The sequence below is a fragment of the Rhinopithecus roxellana genome, chromosome 5 (assembly GCF_007565055.1).
Source record: "Rhinopithecus roxellana isolate Shanxi Qingling chromosome 5, ASM756505v1, whole genome shotgun sequence".
NCBI classification, from domain to species: Eukaryota; Metazoa; Chordata; class Mammalia; order Primates; family Cercopithecidae; genus Rhinopithecus; species Rhinopithecus roxellana.
The window spans coordinates 13,598,953-13,618,376 of record NC_044553.1 but is presented as its reverse complement, the minus strand read 5'-3'; the positions used below and the strand labels follow the sequence as shown (position 1 = coordinate 13,618,376).

At 34.9% G+C, this 19,424-nt stretch overlaps 1 protein-coding gene across 1 annotated transcript in view; it reads left to right on the top strand.

The window, feature by feature from the left end:
* The window catches only part of EXOC5 (exocyst complex component 5), a 64,544-nt gene that overhangs the window by 20,586 nt on the left and 24,534 nt on the right, over positions 1-19,424 (top strand). The window contains exons 2-12 of the mRNA XM_010356234.2: positions 470-564; positions 1,334-1,481; positions 3,854-4,048; positions 8,220-8,284; positions 10,413-10,441; positions 11,964-12,073; positions 13,773-13,817; positions 13,923-14,063; positions 15,080-15,162; positions 16,110-16,319; positions 17,937-18,084. Coding sequence (XP_010354536.1) covers positions 470-564; positions 1,334-1,481; positions 3,854-4,048; positions 8,220-8,284; positions 10,413-10,441; positions 11,964-12,073; positions 13,773-13,817; positions 13,923-14,063; positions 15,080-15,162; positions 16,110-16,319; positions 17,937-18,084 — 1,269 coding nt within the window. The remainder of the gene's footprint in view (positions 1-469; positions 565-1,333; positions 1,482-3,853; positions 4,049-8,219; positions 8,285-10,412; positions 10,442-11,963; positions 12,074-13,772; positions 13,818-13,922; positions 14,064-15,079; positions 15,163-16,109; positions 16,320-17,936; positions 18,085-19,424) is intronic.

The window sequence follows — 19,424 nt, the reverse complement described above, 5'->3', positions numbered from 1 at the left end:
CAGGAGGCTGAGGCAGGAGAATGGCGTGAACTCGGGAGGCGGAGCTGCTTGCAGCGAGCCGAGATCGTGCCACTGCACTCCAGCCTGGGCAACAGAGCGAGACTCCAGCTCAAAAAAAAAAAAAAAAGGATAATTTGATTACTAGTAAGGCCGTACATTAAAAATAATTTTTTTGACCATTTTATTTCTTCTATAAATTACTTGTTTGTTTACTTTGCTCATTTTTCTGTTGAGTTGTTCCAGTTGGTCATTAATGCTGTTCTAATATTTTAATATCCTAATTTTCATTAAGTAGTTTGTTTTGTTTATTGAAGATTTTTTAATTGAAAAAAACTGTACATTTTAATATAGATGTATTTAAACAGTAATTTCATTTTAAGTTTTTACCTAGTAGAAGCTGTTTTAATTTTATAAATATTAAGTACTTGTGTATGAAACTTTGTTAAAGCGTATTTATTTTGTAAACTAGGAGCCTTTTGTGGCAGATGAATATATTGAACGTCTTGTATGGAGAACCCCAGGAGGAGGCTCTAGAGGTGGACCTGAAGCTTTTGATCCTAAAAGGTGAAATAAAAAAAATTTTTTTCCCCACAGATCTAATCTGGTACACATTAGTGTTAAAATAGAGATGACTGTTGAGATTGCTTTCAACATTCCTCTACAAGGATTTTAGTTAACAATTGGCCAATAAAAGACATAATACAACAGAGCATTAAAAGTTTGAGATTTTGTTTTTTCTTTGACATTCTTTTAATGAAGCAGTTTTACTGGTATGCAGGAAGTAATTTTATTGAGTGTAAGAATTTGACATTTCTTCTAATGAGTCATAAACTAGAAATGGTTATACTTCTAAAATAAAAACATTAAATACATTGTTTTAAATATAGTTGTAAATTAGGGGAACAAAGTCACTGAACTCTGGAATGTATATTATTATTTTTATACAGTACATTTACCTTCTTGACTGTTTTAAATAGGCTATAAAATGTATTTCTATTGTAGGGGTTTAATGGGGATTCTGGGTGAGGCTTTCATTCACCTCTGAGATATTCCACCAAAAAGTCAATAGTTAAAGCCTGGCCGTATTTTCAAACGTCATGTTTGCTTTAAAGCCATGTGGACTGGACACAACTATAAGGAAGTTATGAAATTACGGAAAGACTTGATCTTTTGATGAAGAAATTTCTAACAAGATGCCAAAGAAAAAATTCACATCATCATTTCAAGCTCAAGGAACACTTCTTATTAAGACTTTATGATTATAAGTTAACTGGTCAGTTCCTAAGGATTAATAATAGGTAGATTGATACATATTCAAACTTTCCTCTGTTAGATTATTAGAAGAATTTGTAAATCATATTCAGGAACTCCAGATAATGGATGAAAGGATTCAAAGGAAAGTAGAGAAACTAGAGCAACAATGTCAGAAAGAAGCGAAAGAATTTGCCAAGAAGGTACAAGAGCTCCAGAAAAGCAATCAGGTAAACATTTTGTTAAGAAATGGGTATTTTATATAGGCTATAATATCTTTATTTCCTTCCAGTTTTAAGCTCTTAAAAAAGTCTAGTCACATGATAGTAACTGTCAAGATTTCTCTCTACTACTTCAGTCCCATGGGGTAAAATGTTAACGAATTGTTATCAAGTACTCTTGGCATTGACTTTCCATAGTGTTGGTTTAGGATCATGGTACTCTTCTCAGGATAGAGTGGTATCCAGTTGAGTGTGGTCCTTGATTCTCCTCTAATAATGCAAACTTTCAAGAATGACACTTCAGTAGACCCCTAGTTTTAGGGACTCTTTATTAGCTTGGATATTTAGGTAGTCATTTGCATTCTCTTTAATCATAAAACAAAGTAATATGAAACCAACTATTGTCTGGATTAGGTTTTCCCTAGAGAAAAAACTTCCCTGGGAAGTTTCACAAAAGTCATGAGGTATATGCTCCAGTGAGAATTCTAGTGTAACTATAGGAAAAACTGCCTTGATCCGTTTTGGAGTAAAACCAGGTCACTAGATTGGTCCTGAGGCTAAGCAGACCAAACTTCTTAGTCACTCTTAGGTCCTAGACTTAATCTGGAACCTCTGAATCCCATTCACAGGCTGGGCCTTATCTGAAATTTGATTGCCCTGTCTTTTTTTTTTTTTTTTAAGACAGAGTTTCACTCTGTCACCCAGGCTGGAGTGCAGTGGTACTTTCTTGGCTCACTGCAGCCTCCACCTTCCAAGTTCAAGTGATTCTCCTGTCTCAGCCTCCTGAGTAAGTAGGATTACATGCACATGCTACCACACCCAGCTAATTTTTTTTGTATTTTTAGTAGAGATTTTGCTATGTTGGCCAGGCTTGTCTTGAACTCCTGACCTCAGGTGATCCCCCTGCTTCGGCCTCCCAAAGTGCCAGGATTACAGGTGTGAGCTACTGCTGCTGGCCTTGATTGCCCTTAGTGTAGTTTGGAATATTGTTTAGCTTTGCTGCCTCCCAGGGATCGTTAATTTTTTAGTGTTAGGGATTAGCACACTGATTTCTGCTAACGTTTCAATTTTTAAGATTGCTTTACTTAAACATATGCGGCTATGAGGAATAAGAAAGTCAGTAATTTAAGGTAAGGAATGCATTTTTAAGTAGTTAAGGTCACAGTTTCCAAACACTTCTAATGCAGTTTTCCCTTGCTAGTAATAATAATTTAATAGTTAAGCTAATAAACTCTGGAACCAGTCTGCCTGAGTTTTAGTTTCAGCTCTGCCACTTATGAACTGTGTAATCTCAAGCAATTTAACCTTTTCACGACTCAGTTTTTTTTAAATCTGTAAAGTGTGTTGTTGAGAGTATTATATAAGTAAATATATGTAATATGCTTAGAACAGTGTCTAGTGTAGCACAGAGAAAGTCCTCAATAAATGTTTACAGCTCTTCCCCACCTCAATTTAAGGTTAGAAAAAAAGTCCCACACTAGATTATCAGCAATTCTGCTGTTGGCAATTACAAGGCATTGATTGCATTCAATTTCAATACGCCACAGGACAATCAGTGTACCCGGGTAGAAGGGAAAGAATATTGTAGAAAGTAATATACCTTTGCCTTAGTAGAATAGTTGCTACCTTTCTGTTTTCAAAATTGGGAAAGAACTATTTTACTTTATATATAAATATCACATTTTCAAATATTTAAAATAAATTGGTATATTTTACTACTGACTTTTTTTTTTTTTTTTTTTTTTGAGGCAGAGTTTTGCTCTGTTACCTAGGCTGGACTGCAGTGGTGTGATCTCAGCTCACTGCAACCTCTGCCTCCTTAGTTCAAGCAATTCTCCTGCCTCAGCCTCCCAGCTAGCTGGGGTTGCAGGGCCCACCACCACACCCGGCTAATGTTTGTATTTTTAGTAGTGATTGGGTTTTACCATGTTGGCCAGGCTGGTCTCTAACTCCTGACCTCAAGTGATCTGCCTGCCTTGGCCTCCTACTGACATATTTTTTACTCTTTTCAGTTTAGTAGCAAGAGAGCTCTTTAGATGTCTGATCCTTTTGATACTTAGCTAATTGTTTTCAGAATCATTATTTGGGGCTAAATGGTATTGAGTGTTTTGTTAAAACAGGATGAGGAGTAAACAGCTTTTTTTGTTTGCTTTTTTGTTGATGAATGTACTCATGATAAATATTATTTTAATAGTTAATGGTATAAAAGTTTGCAATTTGGTTAACAGATTTTCAGATCATGTCACACTAATGAGCATGAATTTTGTAGATCATCTCATATATAACTTCCGTTATCTTTAGTTAGTAGCAATAAGATTAGTAGTCTAGATTATAAACTGAGCACACTGATTGTATTTTATGCTTATGCACATTTTTCCTAGGTTGCCTTCCAACATTTCCAAGAACTAGATGAGCACATTAGCTATGTAGCAACTAAAGTCTGTCACCTTGGAGACCAGTTAGAGGGGGTAAACACACCCAGACAACGGGCAGTGGAGGCTCAGAAATTGATGAAATATTTTAATGAGTTTCTAGATGGAGAATTGAAATCTGATGTTTTTACGAATTCTGAAAAGGTAAGTGCTGTCAGAGGATAAAACCAAATCACAGCATTAATAACAGTGCCCTAATTATGAACTACACTAATTGCTTTCCAGAGTTAGACTTCAAATCACTGAGAAGCTGACTTATTAAAAGTTTTTATTGTTCTGAAACGTAAACTAATACAGTCGCTTGTAGATTGCTGATGAAGTGTTAATATTGAGATTTTTAATTGGGTTTCCTGGCATTTTTTTAAATGAACTTTTTTGTGGCTTAAAAATGCTGTGGTAACTGTATTCATAAGTATCTGTTTACCATACATTTCTTTCAATATTAACGGAATTTCTGTAGTCTTTAAATAGGGACAGTCTGTTGGGTGGTGGTGGGGTAGTCTGACCTAAATCATTGATCAGCTGAGATGCTTTTCTGTAAAGGAAGAAGGAATTCAGAACTTCTGGTTTTTATTACTTGAATAAAGATCTCTTATAAATAATTAAAGCAGTTTGGACCAAGGAGAATTGAAAAAAAATTCTGAATTAATTGTTTATGTTAATCCTTTTCATAGCACTAGTCACTGACTCCTGGTCTAAGGGTACATGGTATTGGTTGCTCTACAATCTTAAAAGAAGGTAATTTAGCTCAGTTTTTTCCCCTCAGGGGAAAAAAAAAATCAAAATGTGTGAGAAAATGGACATTCTTATGGATCGTATGTGTACATAGCAACATTGTCCACTCCTATTGAATACAGACTTCCTGAATTATTCCAGACTTACTCCATAGAATATTTCAGATAGTGGAATGTAAAAGCTAAGTATTATTGACACTCACTTTGAATTAAGCAACAGTTTTTTAATATAACTCTATAGGGTTACAGAATGTGTAATTTTTAGAATTCTTTGGAAAATAGTTATGTGTGTACAGATAATTCCTCTAAAGAAAAGGCGTTTTTGAAAAATTTAGTATATTGAGTACAGGTGGTTTTTGGTTATAAGGATGAGTTGTTTAGTGTTAAATTCTGAGATTTTAGTGTACCTGTCACCCAAACATTGTACACTGTACCCAATATGTAGTCTTGTATCCCTTATTCCCTTCTCGACTTCCGCCTTTAGAGTCCCCAAAGTCCATTATATCACTCTGTATGTTTTTTTTGTCCTCATAGCTTAGCTCCCGCTTGTAAGTGAGAACATGGTATTTGGTTTTCCATTCCTGAGTAACATCATTTAGAGTAATGGCCTCCAGCTCTCTCCAAGTTGCTGCAAAAGACATTATTTTGTTCCTTTTTGTGGCTGAGTAGTTTTCCATGGTGTAAATGTACCATATTTATCTTTATCTTCTCGTTGGTTGATGGGCACTTAGGTTGGTTCCATATATTTGCAGTAAATTAATTTTTGGCCTGGTTCTACCAGTTAGCCATCCTTAAGAACTCATGTAGTATTAGATTGCCAATTATTAGATAAACTCCTAGCTATATCAATTTCTGGACTCTGGACCAGTCACCTTCCCAATGGAAAGAAAAGGAGAGAGCACCCACAGAGCTAGACCAATGTGTGATTGTGGGAGGAATTAGGATGGATTAAGATATCAACACATCATATTCTTTTTCTTCTCGCCCCCTAGTCGTTTTTGTTTTTTTTAATTGTTCTTTTTTAGAATCTTGGTTGGGTGTGGTGGCTTAGGCCTGCAATCCCAACGCTTTAGGAGGCTGAGGCAGGACGATTGCTTAGAAGTTTGAAAGCAGCCCGGGCAACATGGTGAAACCCCGTCTCTACAAAAAAATATATATATATGTGTGTGTGTGTGTGTGTGTGTATATATATGTGTATATATATGTATGTGTGTGTATATATATTAGCTGGCCGTTGTGCCACACGTCCATAGATCTAGCACTCAGGAGGCTGAGTCAGGAGGATTGCTTGAGCCTGGGAGGTTGAGGCTGCAGTGAGCTGTGATAGCCACACTGCACTCCAGCCTGGGTGACAGACAGACTCTGTCTCAAGGAAAAAAAAAAAAAAAGGAATCTTCTCATATTCTGGAAAAAAAAAAAAAACCTATTGTTTGTTTACCTCTGTCCTTGCATATATGCTGTTTTTTGTGTTTGTTTCTCTTTTTTACCTAGAGTGGCAGCTTACTGTACCTCGTGTGGATAATACTTGATGACTGTGATTATCTTTAACACTATTAGCAAGGGTAGTCTCTCACCTCGCCCAAATATCAGTAACTATTAGAATATAGTTTTGACAGCTTTTGTTACCTATTGTTGTAGTATGTTTTAACTGACTAAATGTCATATATTGTAACCTTAAGAGATACCTGTGCTTTACACAATTTCTATAAAATAATTTGCTATGGAAATTCAATATAAACAAGTGCCATTTACCTCTATACTACTTAGTACATTAAACAAAGTTTGCAAACAGCACAATGATGATGACGACTTCTTAGAAGAACAAAAGCAAACTCCTTATGGAAGCATAGAGCAGGCTGTGTGTCAAGTGTATTATTTCTGAAGGGGGTATTGGTGAGGAGAAAATGATGGACTTTGCTAATACAACTAAATGGCATGGTGAGGACAGATACTGCAGTAATATTTGTGCCCATATACAGCAGAACAGAGTGAGTGTTTGGTAGTTGAAAATGACAGTGACCTGCTGACTAGGAGAAAAGAGATGACTGAAGTAGAAATGCTATATTCAATATAATTTGGAGCAAGAAGGGAGAAGAGGCTCTGCTGTTGTTATTCGCAGTTGTTTGTCAGAGTTGACATGCCTACTTAGAAAAATCTATATTGGGCAGGGCATGGTGTCTCAGGCCTGTAATCCCAGCACTTTGGGAAGCCAAGGTGGGCAGATCACTTGAGGCCAGGTGTTCAAGACCAGCCTGACTAATATGGTGAAACCACATCTCTGCTAAAAAAAAAATACCAAGATTAGCCGGGTGTGGTGGCACATGCTTATAATCCCAGCTACTTGGGAGGCTGAGGTACGAGCATTGCCTTAACCCGGGAGGCGGAGATTGTAGTGAGCCAAGATCATACCACTGCACTCCAGTCTGGGTGACCGAGCAAGCCTCTGTCTCAAAGAGAAAAGAAAAAATATATATATTGATGTTCTTAGCTCTTCCTTCATATTTATGAGTCTCACTGTCTTTTCAAATGTAAAAGAAAATGAATCTTCATAAAGTGAATTATTAAAATTGTGCCAAAGTAAAACTGAGAACTAATTTGAAATTTAAAGAATAAATGAACATTATAGAACTCCTCTACACTGTTGTGTAAATAAGCACAGATATCTGCATTAAAGAATTTTAGAACTCTTGCCTAAGTTCCTTACTTCCACAACTTAAATAAATATACACATTTCTGACTGGGCTCGGTGGCTCACGCCTGTAATCCCAGCACTTTGGGAGGCGGAGGCGGGTGGATCACCTGAGGTCAGGAGTTCAAGACCAGCCTTGACCAATATGATGAAACCCCGTCTCTACTGAAAATACAAAAATTAGCCAGGCATATGGCATGCGCCTGTAATCCCAGCTACTCGGGAGGCTGAGACAGCAGAATCACTTGAACCTGGGAGGCAGAGGTTGTAGTGAGCAGAGATCACGCCATTGCACTCCAGCCTAGGCAACAAGAGTGAAACTCCGTCTCAAAAAAAAAAAAGAGAAAGAAAAGAAATATACACATTTCTATGTTATATTTCATCTTGGGGCTTTACATTAAACTTTATCTTTTCTTTTAGAACAAGTGTTATAAATTCATATGGTCAGTAAATGACAGGCATTTAGCTTAAAGTAGGATATATGTGGCAGTATGCTCTAAGTTATTTTTATAAATCTTGTTTATCCTTTTCGGGTTCATAAACTTAGAATTTTGAGATTTACACTTGGCTTTCAGTGAGCAATGATTTGAATTTCTTTGGAATAAACTTGAACTATGGGTTTCATTGGGAAGGGATTATGGCATCAAAAAAATCACAGAATTTCAGTACCAGAAAGATAAATGTTTATATTTTATTGACTCATTATTGATAACACCCCAAATGTATTCTTGTTGCTCATAAAGTTTTATTTGTTGTGTATTTTTAAAGGAAATTTTTTTAGGGAAGGGACTGTGGGCATTTGCAGGGCGATATTACTAATTTCAAATAGGTAATTATTTTTTGATATACCTAAATGTTTTTAAAATGATTGCTTTTATTTATTTTTTAATAGATAAAGGAAGCAGCAGACATCATTCAGAAGTTGCACCTAATTGCCCAAGAGTTACCTTTTGATAGGCAAGTTCATTTCTTAAGAGCTAATTTGAATGTATGGTATAATTTATAAAATAAAATTGTGTCTTTTCCTGTATGATTTTCTTTGCCCGTTAATTAAACAGGAATTTATTGAGCACTTGCTGGTTCATTTACTTGCTAGTTTATTCACTTTGTACAAGATGCAGTATAAAATAATTTATTGAAAAAATACAGTCTTTTCTTAATATCTAAATTTAATGATAGGTCTTGAAATAATTTCAATCCCTGTCTTCTGAAAAAAATTTGTAGGAGAATTTTGAAATCGACTGAGGTAAAATTTGGATTTTCACATTTTGGACTTTGAGAAGCAGGTAGACGAGAGAGAGAACACTTCCTATTTCTTGGTGAAGGTTCTTACGCTTTTGGAGGCCTTGGACACCTTTGAAAAGCTGATGAACACTATCACCTTTCTTCAGGAAATTAAGATACACACAGATTATTGTATACAATTTCATGGTGTTTTAGACTCTAGCCTATCCACAGAACTCTTCCTAGGGACTTCACATTAAGAACCCCCTTTTTTTTTTAAATGCAAGTCCCCAGAGCCATTACTAAGTTAGATTTCATCCTAAAATAAACTATCCACTGAGAAGGAAATTTTTTCATGATTTCTTCTAGTGTATGGAATGTCAGACTCTTTAATAAACTCTTGGTAAATTAGTACTTCCTCCATGTGAATATTTGAAAGAAATACGATTTACTATATTACAAATGATACATATTAATAGACATGTTATTTTGTTGATACTTGAAGATATTCAGGAACAGATGAAGTATGGACATATTGCTATACTTAAAGCTTAACCATTATCTCCCAAACATGTAATGAATTCCCCCTAAAAATGTGTCTATTTTATTCTCAACTCTGATTATCATGAAGAATTAGCAATAATGATCATCTGTCATTCTGTCATTCTTAATAATAATCTGGTAGTTGCCCAGCATTATGATTTAACTTACTGTAATAATTTTTAAAGCCACCCACCAAAACTTCTCTTTAACTTTATCTCGTTTCAGAATTGAACTATTTACTTAAATGAGTAAAATATCTAGCTCAAAATAGGCTCATAATAATTATTGACTGCATTCCCCTCCCCTGTCTTCATTCTATTTTTCTACTCCAGAACACACTTTCATATATAAATATATATGTGTATATATACACACACACACACACACACACTCATATTCACCACCACTCAGGAACATACTTCTCTTACAGTTTTGTTTTAGCCTCTTCACCAAGCCTTGGAGTTGAATATATATCCTAATTAGATTCAATTTTTTGCACACAGATTAATATGGCCTTATATGTGATCTGATCTACTGTGACTTTGATACATCATTTTTGTATAACAGTCTAGATTTTTATTTCCTTCATTTGTCTTTGGCATCTCTTGCCAGCCACTCTCCTCTCTCTGCAAACAATTGCACACAATCTGAAAACATTTCTTTTTCATGCTATGCATTTCAATTAGATATTTGAAACTTGAAAAAATCCTACTGTGTGGTATTTTAGTTTTTTAATTTGTAAAGATCGAATGGCTACTCTGCTAGGCACATTGCTGGGTCTTTTTATCTTTTGTCATTAATACAATCATTATCATATAGTATATTATTTGATCATCTTTTTCTTTTGAATAATAATGTTTGAACTTTATTTTTAAAAATACCAACCATGGGAGTGGGGAGGGAGACAGATAATAAAGTGTGTTTAAAATGCCAGCAAATATAAGTAAGAACAGTAAGTCAGTTTTGGGACTGGCTGGATTGTTAGTGTCTTATGCAGAGCAGTTGATTCTTTAAAAAGACAATTGATTTTCAATGTAAGTTTCCTAAATTGAGATCCAGCTACCCCATATGAATTACCTACATTAAGTTCTATCACCTGGCGTGCTTCCTATCAGTATTCTCTCCTCTGATTTGGTCTTTTTTCTTTTTACAATAACCTTTTAACTTTATAATGGTTTTGGATTTACAGAAAAGTTGCAAAGATAGTCAGATGGTTCTCATATACCCTGCACCCATTTTCCCCTTTGGTTAGCATCTTACATTGCCATAGGATGTTTGTCACAACTAACGAACCTCGTCGTTGGTTTTTGTCTTTCAGATTTTCAGAAGTTAAATCCAAAATTGCAAGTAAGTGATGTATTTATTTTACCTTTTTTTAATAAGTAAAAAAACTACGTGTGTAAAAATGACACAAATAGCGAAAGGAGAAAAAGCAGGAACAATGTCATCTTCTACCCCAGTAGGCCACTGCATAGAAGATCCCTGAGTTTGATTTCTCTTCCCTGAAAACAACCATTACCAATTTTTTGGATATTCTTGCAGAATAATCTATGGATATACAAGCATAAGACATAAATTCTATATATGTGTGTGTGTACATATATATGTGTGTGTATAGATATTTATATGCACTTCTACCCTCATTTATTTTTAAATAATTGCTACCATACTACATAAATAGCTTTATGCCTTGCATTTTTAATTTAACAGTGCATTTTGGAAATTGTGTGCTTTCCATACATCTATCTCTGAATAAGATTCTCTTTTTTTTTTTTTTTTAAGGTTATGTAAGCATTTCAGTATCTGTTTAAGTCCTTACATGATTAGGTTGGTTCTTGCCAGTCTTGGATTTTATTTTAGGTTAGATCATTCTAGGTTTTTGAAAAGACCACTAAATTTGCAGGCTCTGTGGTAGCCGGGGTCACTATTTAGAGTAGGCCACTGCATAGAAGATTCAAAGATTCATCTGTATTCCCAAAAAGTCTTAGAATAAGGGTGACACAGCTAGTTAGACTTCCTGGGAATATTTTTGATCACAATAGAGTAGTGTGAAGTTCAGGTGTTCACTGAGAACCATACTAGCCTCAAGAATATAGTGAATAGGGCCGGACATGGTGGCTCACACCTGTAATCCCAGCACCTTGGGAGGCGGAGGCGGGTGGATCACCTGAGGTCAGGAGTTCGAGACCAGCCTGGCCAACATGGTGAAACCCCATCTCTACTAAAAATAGAAAAATTAGCCAGGCATGGTAGTGGGTGCCTGTAATCCTAGCTACTCGGGAGGCTGAGGCAAGAGAATCGCTTGAACCCAGCAGGTGGAGGTTGCAGTGAGCCGAGATTGCGCCACTGCACTTTGACTGGGTGACAGAGAGAAACTGTCTCAAAAAAAAGAAAAAAAAAAGAAAATGAAAAAAATATAAATACTGCATATTATCAGGATGAGATTTGGTGTTCAGTCATCAGTCCACTATTATTCAAGGTAGAGGCATCAGAACACTAGTAAAGAGTTCTGTAGTCCTCTTCACCCTTTCCGTATGTAGGATTTTTCATGTGCGTTGCTATCAGAAATAACATCTGGAGGATTTTTTCCAGTTAGCTACTGGTTTAAGTAACAATGGCATATGACAGTCAGACTCTGGAAACGCTCAGTAGTTTTGCCAGTTTGGAAGTTTTTTGTCTTGAAAATACAGATTTATATGCCACAGTGTATTATAGGGGCTAGGTTCACTGCCTATAATCGCATTAGTTTTTGTAATTCCTTCAAAAGAAATTTATATTCATAGTCGTTATATTTGTAAGTAATGTAGATACTGTTAAATGACGTGGATGCCTTGTATGCTTCAGTGTAGCTGAATGACTTTATTTTTAGGTAAATACCATGATTTAGAATGCCAGCTGATTCAGGAGTTTACCAGTGCTCAAAGAAGAGGTGAAATCTCCAGAATGAGAGAAGTAGCAGCAGTTTTACTTCATTTTAAGGTAAATACTAAGAATTAAAAATGAAGACTAGTGTTCAAGGCTATGGAAATTGTGTAAGTTCTATATATTATAGTTTCTGACTTCCCCCATTCATTATATAACTATATATATCACAGTGATAATTTTCATTGTTTTGAGTAATTTGTACATTTTATACTCTGTAAATGGTATTAAATGTTATATATTTAATATTTAAGGTTTTATATTGAATTAAAATTAATTGATCAATTACATATTGATGAATTTTTATAGTTTGATAAGGAAAATCATATTGTCTGCCTTTTTGCTTTCACATATTATGATACAGGTGAAAAGAAAGAAAATTTGATTGTAAATATCTGGTAGAATATAGGAACCAGAGAGTAGATGGAATATGACTAGTAAGAGAGTTAAATCCAGGGGACCTCAGGACCTTGTATTACAGAATTGTTTTCCTAGAATTTGAACTGAGGAGAGAATCCCTGTGTAGGAGTATATTTCTGCAAAGAAGTGCTTAAAGAAATGGTTCTTCCTTCAGTCTGTTTCTTTGATTTGTATCAGATTAGGGAAAGGGAAGCCTATTTGTTGGACTTTTCATTTTGGTAAAATCTGAATGAGTATTGAGAATGGCTCTTGAGACAGTAGTGCACTTCATATTGCTTTCCTTACTGGTTTTTATGTATGATTTATTAATAGGCAAAAATCTCATTATGTTGAGCTTAATGACAAATTAGTTTGTTTAAAACACATTTTATTAAAATAGGTTCCATTTAAAAAGTAAATTTCCAAACTGCCAGCTGAATACAACTGTCCAGATTCTTGCAAGGAAAACTAAATGCTAGAGAAAGGCCAGGCGCAATGGCTCACGCCTGTAATCCCAGTACTTTGGGAAGCTGAGGCGGGTGGATCAGTTAGCTCAGGAGTTCGAGATCAGCCTAGGTAACATGGTGAAACCCCGTCTCTATAGAAAATACAAAAATTAGCTGGTGGGGAGGCATGTGGCTGTAGTCCCAGCTACTCGGGAGGCTGCGGCAGGAGGGTCGCTTGAACCTGGGAGACAGGTTGTAGTGAGCCAAGATCACACGATTGCACTCCAACCTGGTGACGGGACTGAAATCCTGTCTCAAAAAAAAAAAAAAATACATATATATGTATATATACACACACACATGTATATACACGTATATATGTATATACACACGTTTTAATATATATAAATATTTTTATATGTATATAAGACACACACACACACACATATATATAGATATATATATATATATCTATATATATCTATATATATGTAAAACCTTTTCCCAAGATCTTGACTCTGTGTGTGTGTGTGTGTGTGTGTGTATATGCATGTGGGTGGGTGGGTGGGTGTGAGGGGTATGTTTTGGAGTTGGAGGAGATGGCTAGATGATCATAGGACAAAAATCACTCTGAAGAACTCAGTTACATACTTCATCTTTCTTGTTTCAGTCTAAAGTTCAACAAGGATATGTACCAACTGATAAATTTTATCATAGAAAGTGGCTAGGGAGACGATACCTTTATCAAGTTACTGGTTTTCTACAGTTAATTTTATTTAAGTCCAACAGGTGTTGCTATCAGCCATTTACTGGTAAATAGACATAGCTTTATGACATATAACACTTCTTTTATTGAAATAATAATTATTATAATTGAACCAGAATAATAACAATGTGTTTCTTCCTTGTAGGGTTATTCCCATTGTGTTGATGTTTATATAAAGCAGTGCCAGGAGGTAACGTAACAGTACACTTTATTGGATATTATTTTTTGCTAATTTGGTGTTTTAAAATCATTTAGAATCAATATGTTCACTGTGTAAAATACCTCTGCTGTTTAGGGTGCTTATTTGAGAAATGATATATTTGAAGATGCTGCAATACTCTGTCAACGAGTGAACAAACAAGTTGGAGATATCTTCAGTAATCCAGAAACAGTCCTGGCTAAACTTATTCAAAATGTATTTGAAATCAAACTACAGGTAATTTTAAATAGTAACAAAGTAAATAGTTCTTAAGGCAATATGTAATTTTTTTCCTGTATTTTAAAAGTATTTTTAAAATTTAGTTTACTTATGTAATGACCTTAGAAATAGTCATCTAGTTAAGGAGAAAGGAATCCTCATGCTTTTTAAAAAATGTTTTGTTATTCACCAAGAAGAAAGTGCTAATCAGTAAGTATAATCAGAGAACATGCTTGAAATTTGTGTAGTATTCGTAGTAGTAATATAATATATTGTGGTAAGATAGCCTTGAAGACTTTTCTTTTTTTTGGCCTCTGCCTTCACCAATAGGTATCATTTGTGAAACTGAACAAGAATTCCAAGAGCAGTCTGTAGCATTTTTAATAATATGGTACTAACATGAAAAGGGAAAACACAGAAATTTAATTTACCCACATATCACTGTACTTTCAGATAACATTTCCTAAACTGTGTTTACTACTGGATTAAACAACATTCAATAGATGCTTGCCTTTTTTTTTTTTTTTTTTAACACAATTCAGGAATTTTGATAGTATTGTCATTCTCTAGAAGTGGGGATGTAATGTACAGCATTTCACACTTTTACTGTCTAAGAAACCCTGTTTTAGAGTAATGCCTGTAGATGTCTGAAAGAACACTAGTATTACCTGGAGCTCAGTTTGGGAAATGCTGCTTTAAGGAATTGACTCTATTATTTGTACTCTCAGTTTTGTTTTTTTGATCTACCTCACAGAGCAGAATAGGCCAATTTAAAAGGAAAGGTATTTCTAAATTCTTAATACTTATTCCTGAGACTGATATAGATCCCCTACAGGTAAATACAAGAAGCTGTAAAATTTTAAAACCTGTTTTAAAATATTTTATGATTGGTCTGTTTTCTGTACATTACCTTTTTGATTGGATTGTAAGTCAGAAAGGTTCAAAACTGTGGAGTGAATTTTAAAAGAATATCTTGAGAAGTTACAGAATTTAATATTTGCCTAATTAACAGAATATTAACCTTTTTCTTTTAGAGTTTTGTGAAAGAGCAATTAGAAGAATGTAGGAAGTCTGATGCAGAGCAGTATCTCAAAAATCTCTATGATCTCTATACAAGGTAAATTTTTAATGATTAGAAAATAATAGATAACAGATTTTTTTATTTTTTTGATAGAAAATGAGGAAATACTCAGGTATTTTTGAATAAGTTTATCACCAGTTTACCTTTTAGCATTAAATGCTTAGCTGTATAGACTAGTTATTGTACAAGACTGTATTGTACAACATTCTTAATACATTAACTTGAGGAATTGGATGTTAGGCTTTATCTTTTCTTTAAGCATTAGTGTAATTACATTTATCTGCAGTCAAAACTTTAGAAACTGCAAAAGGAAGTGATGTAATCTTAAACGACAGTTTCAGCTCTAAGTCTTATGTAGGAATTTTTCTTGTGCTTTTATAAATGTCAGTGTTACTCTTAGAGATTGTCTCAGAAGCTTCATACGGAGTTTTGTGGGTTTTTTTTTCCCTTGACTTTTCCCCACCCTATTACTCTTCTTCAGTGTCTTCATTTTGGGAGAAGGTTTTTCCAAAGTTACTGTAATGAGGAAGTCCATCTCAACAACAACACTGTTTTGACCCTATCTTCAGCAACGGGAAATAGAAAATTAAAGGGAAAGTCCACAAGAACAAAACAAAAGAGGGTGAACAGACAGTAGCTCTCTCAGTACTCTGTTTTGGGTCACATGTGATGAATGGCATTAGACATACTTGAGGCCAATCTGCCACTGTCGCCATTTCTGGACTAGTTCATTGCCTCACAATTTCTTTTCCTAGGAATTTGTAACAGTTCTCAAAACCATAAAGTTGTTCATAATATTTCACTGTACTTTTACATGTAACCCTGTAGAGTTGATCTCTGCATCGTAAGTACTCTCCCGGAGTTTAAGAAATGGTGGCTTAACATAAGTCATTAAAGTCACATTGTAAAAATTTGTATTCCTTAATATTGTTACTATACCTAAAACATATATTAATCTTTTTCTCCCCCTTTTTCATGAAAAGAACCACCAATCTTTCCAGCAAGCTGATGGAGTTTAATTTAGGTACTGATAAACAGACTTTCTTGTCTAAGCTTATCAAATCCATTTTCATTTCCTATTTGGAGAACTATATTGAGGTGGAGACTGGATATTTGAAAAGCAGAAGTGCTATGATCCTGCAGCGCTATTACGATTCGAAAAACCATCAAAAGAGATCCATTGGCACAGGAGGGTGAGTATTTTTGTTAAATACTACTGTCAAAACTGAAGACATTAATAACTTCATTATATTTGGGCAAATTTATCAAATGTTGACTATCATTAGAATTTTTTATGAAGAGTTCTTTTAATCCAGATTCGTATATTATTGATCAAATCTTGCTCTTAAACCCAATGTTGAAATGACCTAACATAATATAATTAAAATGTAGGCCGGGCTCAGTAACTCACGCCTGTAATCCCAGCACTTTGGGAGGCCAAGGTGGGCTGATCACCTGAGGTCTAGAGTTTGAGACCAGCCTGGCCAACATGGTGAAAGCCCATCTCTACTAAAAACACAGAAATTAGCTGGGCATGGTGGCAGGCACCTGTAATCCCAGCCATTCGGGAGGCTGAAGCAGGAAAATCACTTGAACCCAGGCGGTGGAGGCTGCAGTGAGCCGAGAGCACGCCACTGCACTACATACAGCCTGGGCGACAAAGCAAGACTCTACGTCACAAAAAAGTAAAGCAGATATTTGTCAATAAAAAAATAATTTTTTAAAACTATCAAACAGAACACTAGTAATATAAAAAGTTCCATAGTTTCTTTCATTTTTTTTTTCTAGATAGAATAAGTTCCAGGTTATTGACCAGGAACCACATCTTTTTTTTGTTACTGTTGCAGGTGTGAAAAAAATAGAAAATAGTTTGCAGTTTAAGTACCTTGAATTGGTGAGTTTTGTTCAGAGACTTTAGCATAAAAAAACTATTAAATGAATACCTTAAAGCCTGCAATTATTTACAGACTAGAAGAAAGTAACTTGCTCCAAGAATAGTTGGCATCTCAGCTACCAGGCTTTAACTGCCTGGAACCCAGATTCTAAAAAGAGACAGAATGACTTCGGTGGACTGAGAATCCAGAATCCCCACACACATATATCCAAACCAGTTTCTTGTTTCCCATTTTGTTGTGTATTAAATAATAATTAGAGAGAGTTAAAATTAGTAGTAAGAGGTATACCTGAAAGGTAGTAGCAAGGAAGGGAAGAGAAAAACTAATGAGTAATAGGAATTTTTTGTGTTTGTGTGTGAGTTTACAGTAGTCTGGAGTTACATATCCTAGGAGCAAAAAATGTCTAACCCTCCAAAGATACCCCATTTAAGTGTTTCAGGTGACCCTCAGTAATTAAGAATAGCTAAATTATGTTTAATATATCTTCTTTAATATCATGAATAAATGTGCAGAATCTTAAAATGACTATATTTTAAAATTGTTAAACTTTTAAAGTGTTCTTTTTAAACAGGACTATTTAGTCACTTAGAATGCTAACCTGTTTGGAATAGCTCACTTTCTAAGGAAACCCAACAAGTTTTACTATTGAGTCACAATTGTAAGGCTGAATTGTACAGCAACTTCAGAAATTAGAAATCCAAATCTACTCATTTATCAGATGAAAATCTTCCGTTTGGAGATCAAGGCTAACTCTATTTCACAAAACTAGTTATTGGAATTAGAAATTAGGCGTCTTGGCTATTGGTCCATTTTTGTTGTTGTTGTTGTTGTTGATATATACTAAGTTTGGAATACTCGAAGTTGAAATCTAAGTTAAATGTTTTCTTTTTTTCATTTTTCTTTATGATGTACTAGTATTCAGGATTTGAAGGAGAGAATTAGACAACGTACCAACTTACCACTTGGGCCAAGTATTGACACTCATGGGGAAACTTTTCTGTCCCAAGAAGTGGTGGTTAATCTTTTACAAGAAACCAAACAAGCCTTTGAAAGATGTCATAGGGTAAGAGTGATTATAAATTTATTTTACGTATACAGTTGTTCCTTGATATCTGTGGGGAGTTGATTCCAAAACCTCCAAGGATACCAAAATCGTGGATGCTCAAGTCTGTTGTATAAAGTGTGTAGTATTTGCATATATCCTATGCACATCCTCCTTTATACTTTAATTCATCTCTAGATTACTTATAATTGTTTATATATATTATTACATTACCTAGTGCAGTGTAAATCTCTGTAAATAGTTGTAACTTTAGGGTTTAGGGAATGATGACAGTACATCTTCAGTACAGCTGCAACCATTCTCTTTTTTTTTTCCTGAATATTTTTATCTGTGGCTGGTTGAATCTGCTGATGCAGAACCCACAGATACAGAACTTACAGATATGGAGAATTGACTATATAATTGTGTGTTTTAAGTCTTACCTTGTTTTACTAAGATACAAATTTACTCTCTGATTAGGAACAACTGTTTTTTGTAATAAAAGATAGGATTTTTGTTTTGGAGATCAGAATAATTTTAAAATTAGGAATAAATGTGAATTTAAATTCACATTTAAAATAACTTTAAAGTTGACCAGATCAAATTTTTGTTATGTAAGATTAAATGAAGATGTGAAAGGGACAGTTAGACTTTTCTCTTGAAGAAATGGTGCATCAGGGAAAGAACAGTGTTTTAGGAGCATCAACATCAAAGGGAAAGAATGAAGATTTGGCTCTATTAAAACTTAGATTTTCTTCTCTAATAAACACAGATAAGTCAGAATGATAAAGTATTTGTAAATGATACTACTAGCAAAAGATTGTATGAAACAAATAATAGTAACCAATAATTTTATAGTACATAATATGTTCCAGACACTCTTTTTTTTTTGTTTAAGTTCTGGGTTACATGTGCAGAACGTGCAGGTTTGTTATATAGGTACACACGTGCCATGGTGGTTTGCTGCACCCATCAACCTCTCATCTACATTAGGTATTTCTCCTAATGCTAGTGCTCCCTTAGCCCCCCCACCCCCCCAAACAGGCCCCAGTGTGTGATGTTCCCCTCCCTGTGTCCATATGTTCTCGTTGTTCAACTCCCACTTATGAGTGAGAACATGCGGTATTTGGTTTTCTGTTCCTGTGTGTGTTTCCTGAGAATAATGGTTTCTAGCTTCATCCATGTCCCTGCAAAGGACATGAACTCATCCTTTTTTATGGCTACATAGTATTCCATGGTATACATGTGCCACATTTTCTTTATCCAGTCTATCACTGATGGGCATTTGGGTTGGTTCCAAGTCTTTGCTATTGTGAGTGGTGCTGCGGTAAACATATGTGTGCATGTGTCTTTATAGTAGA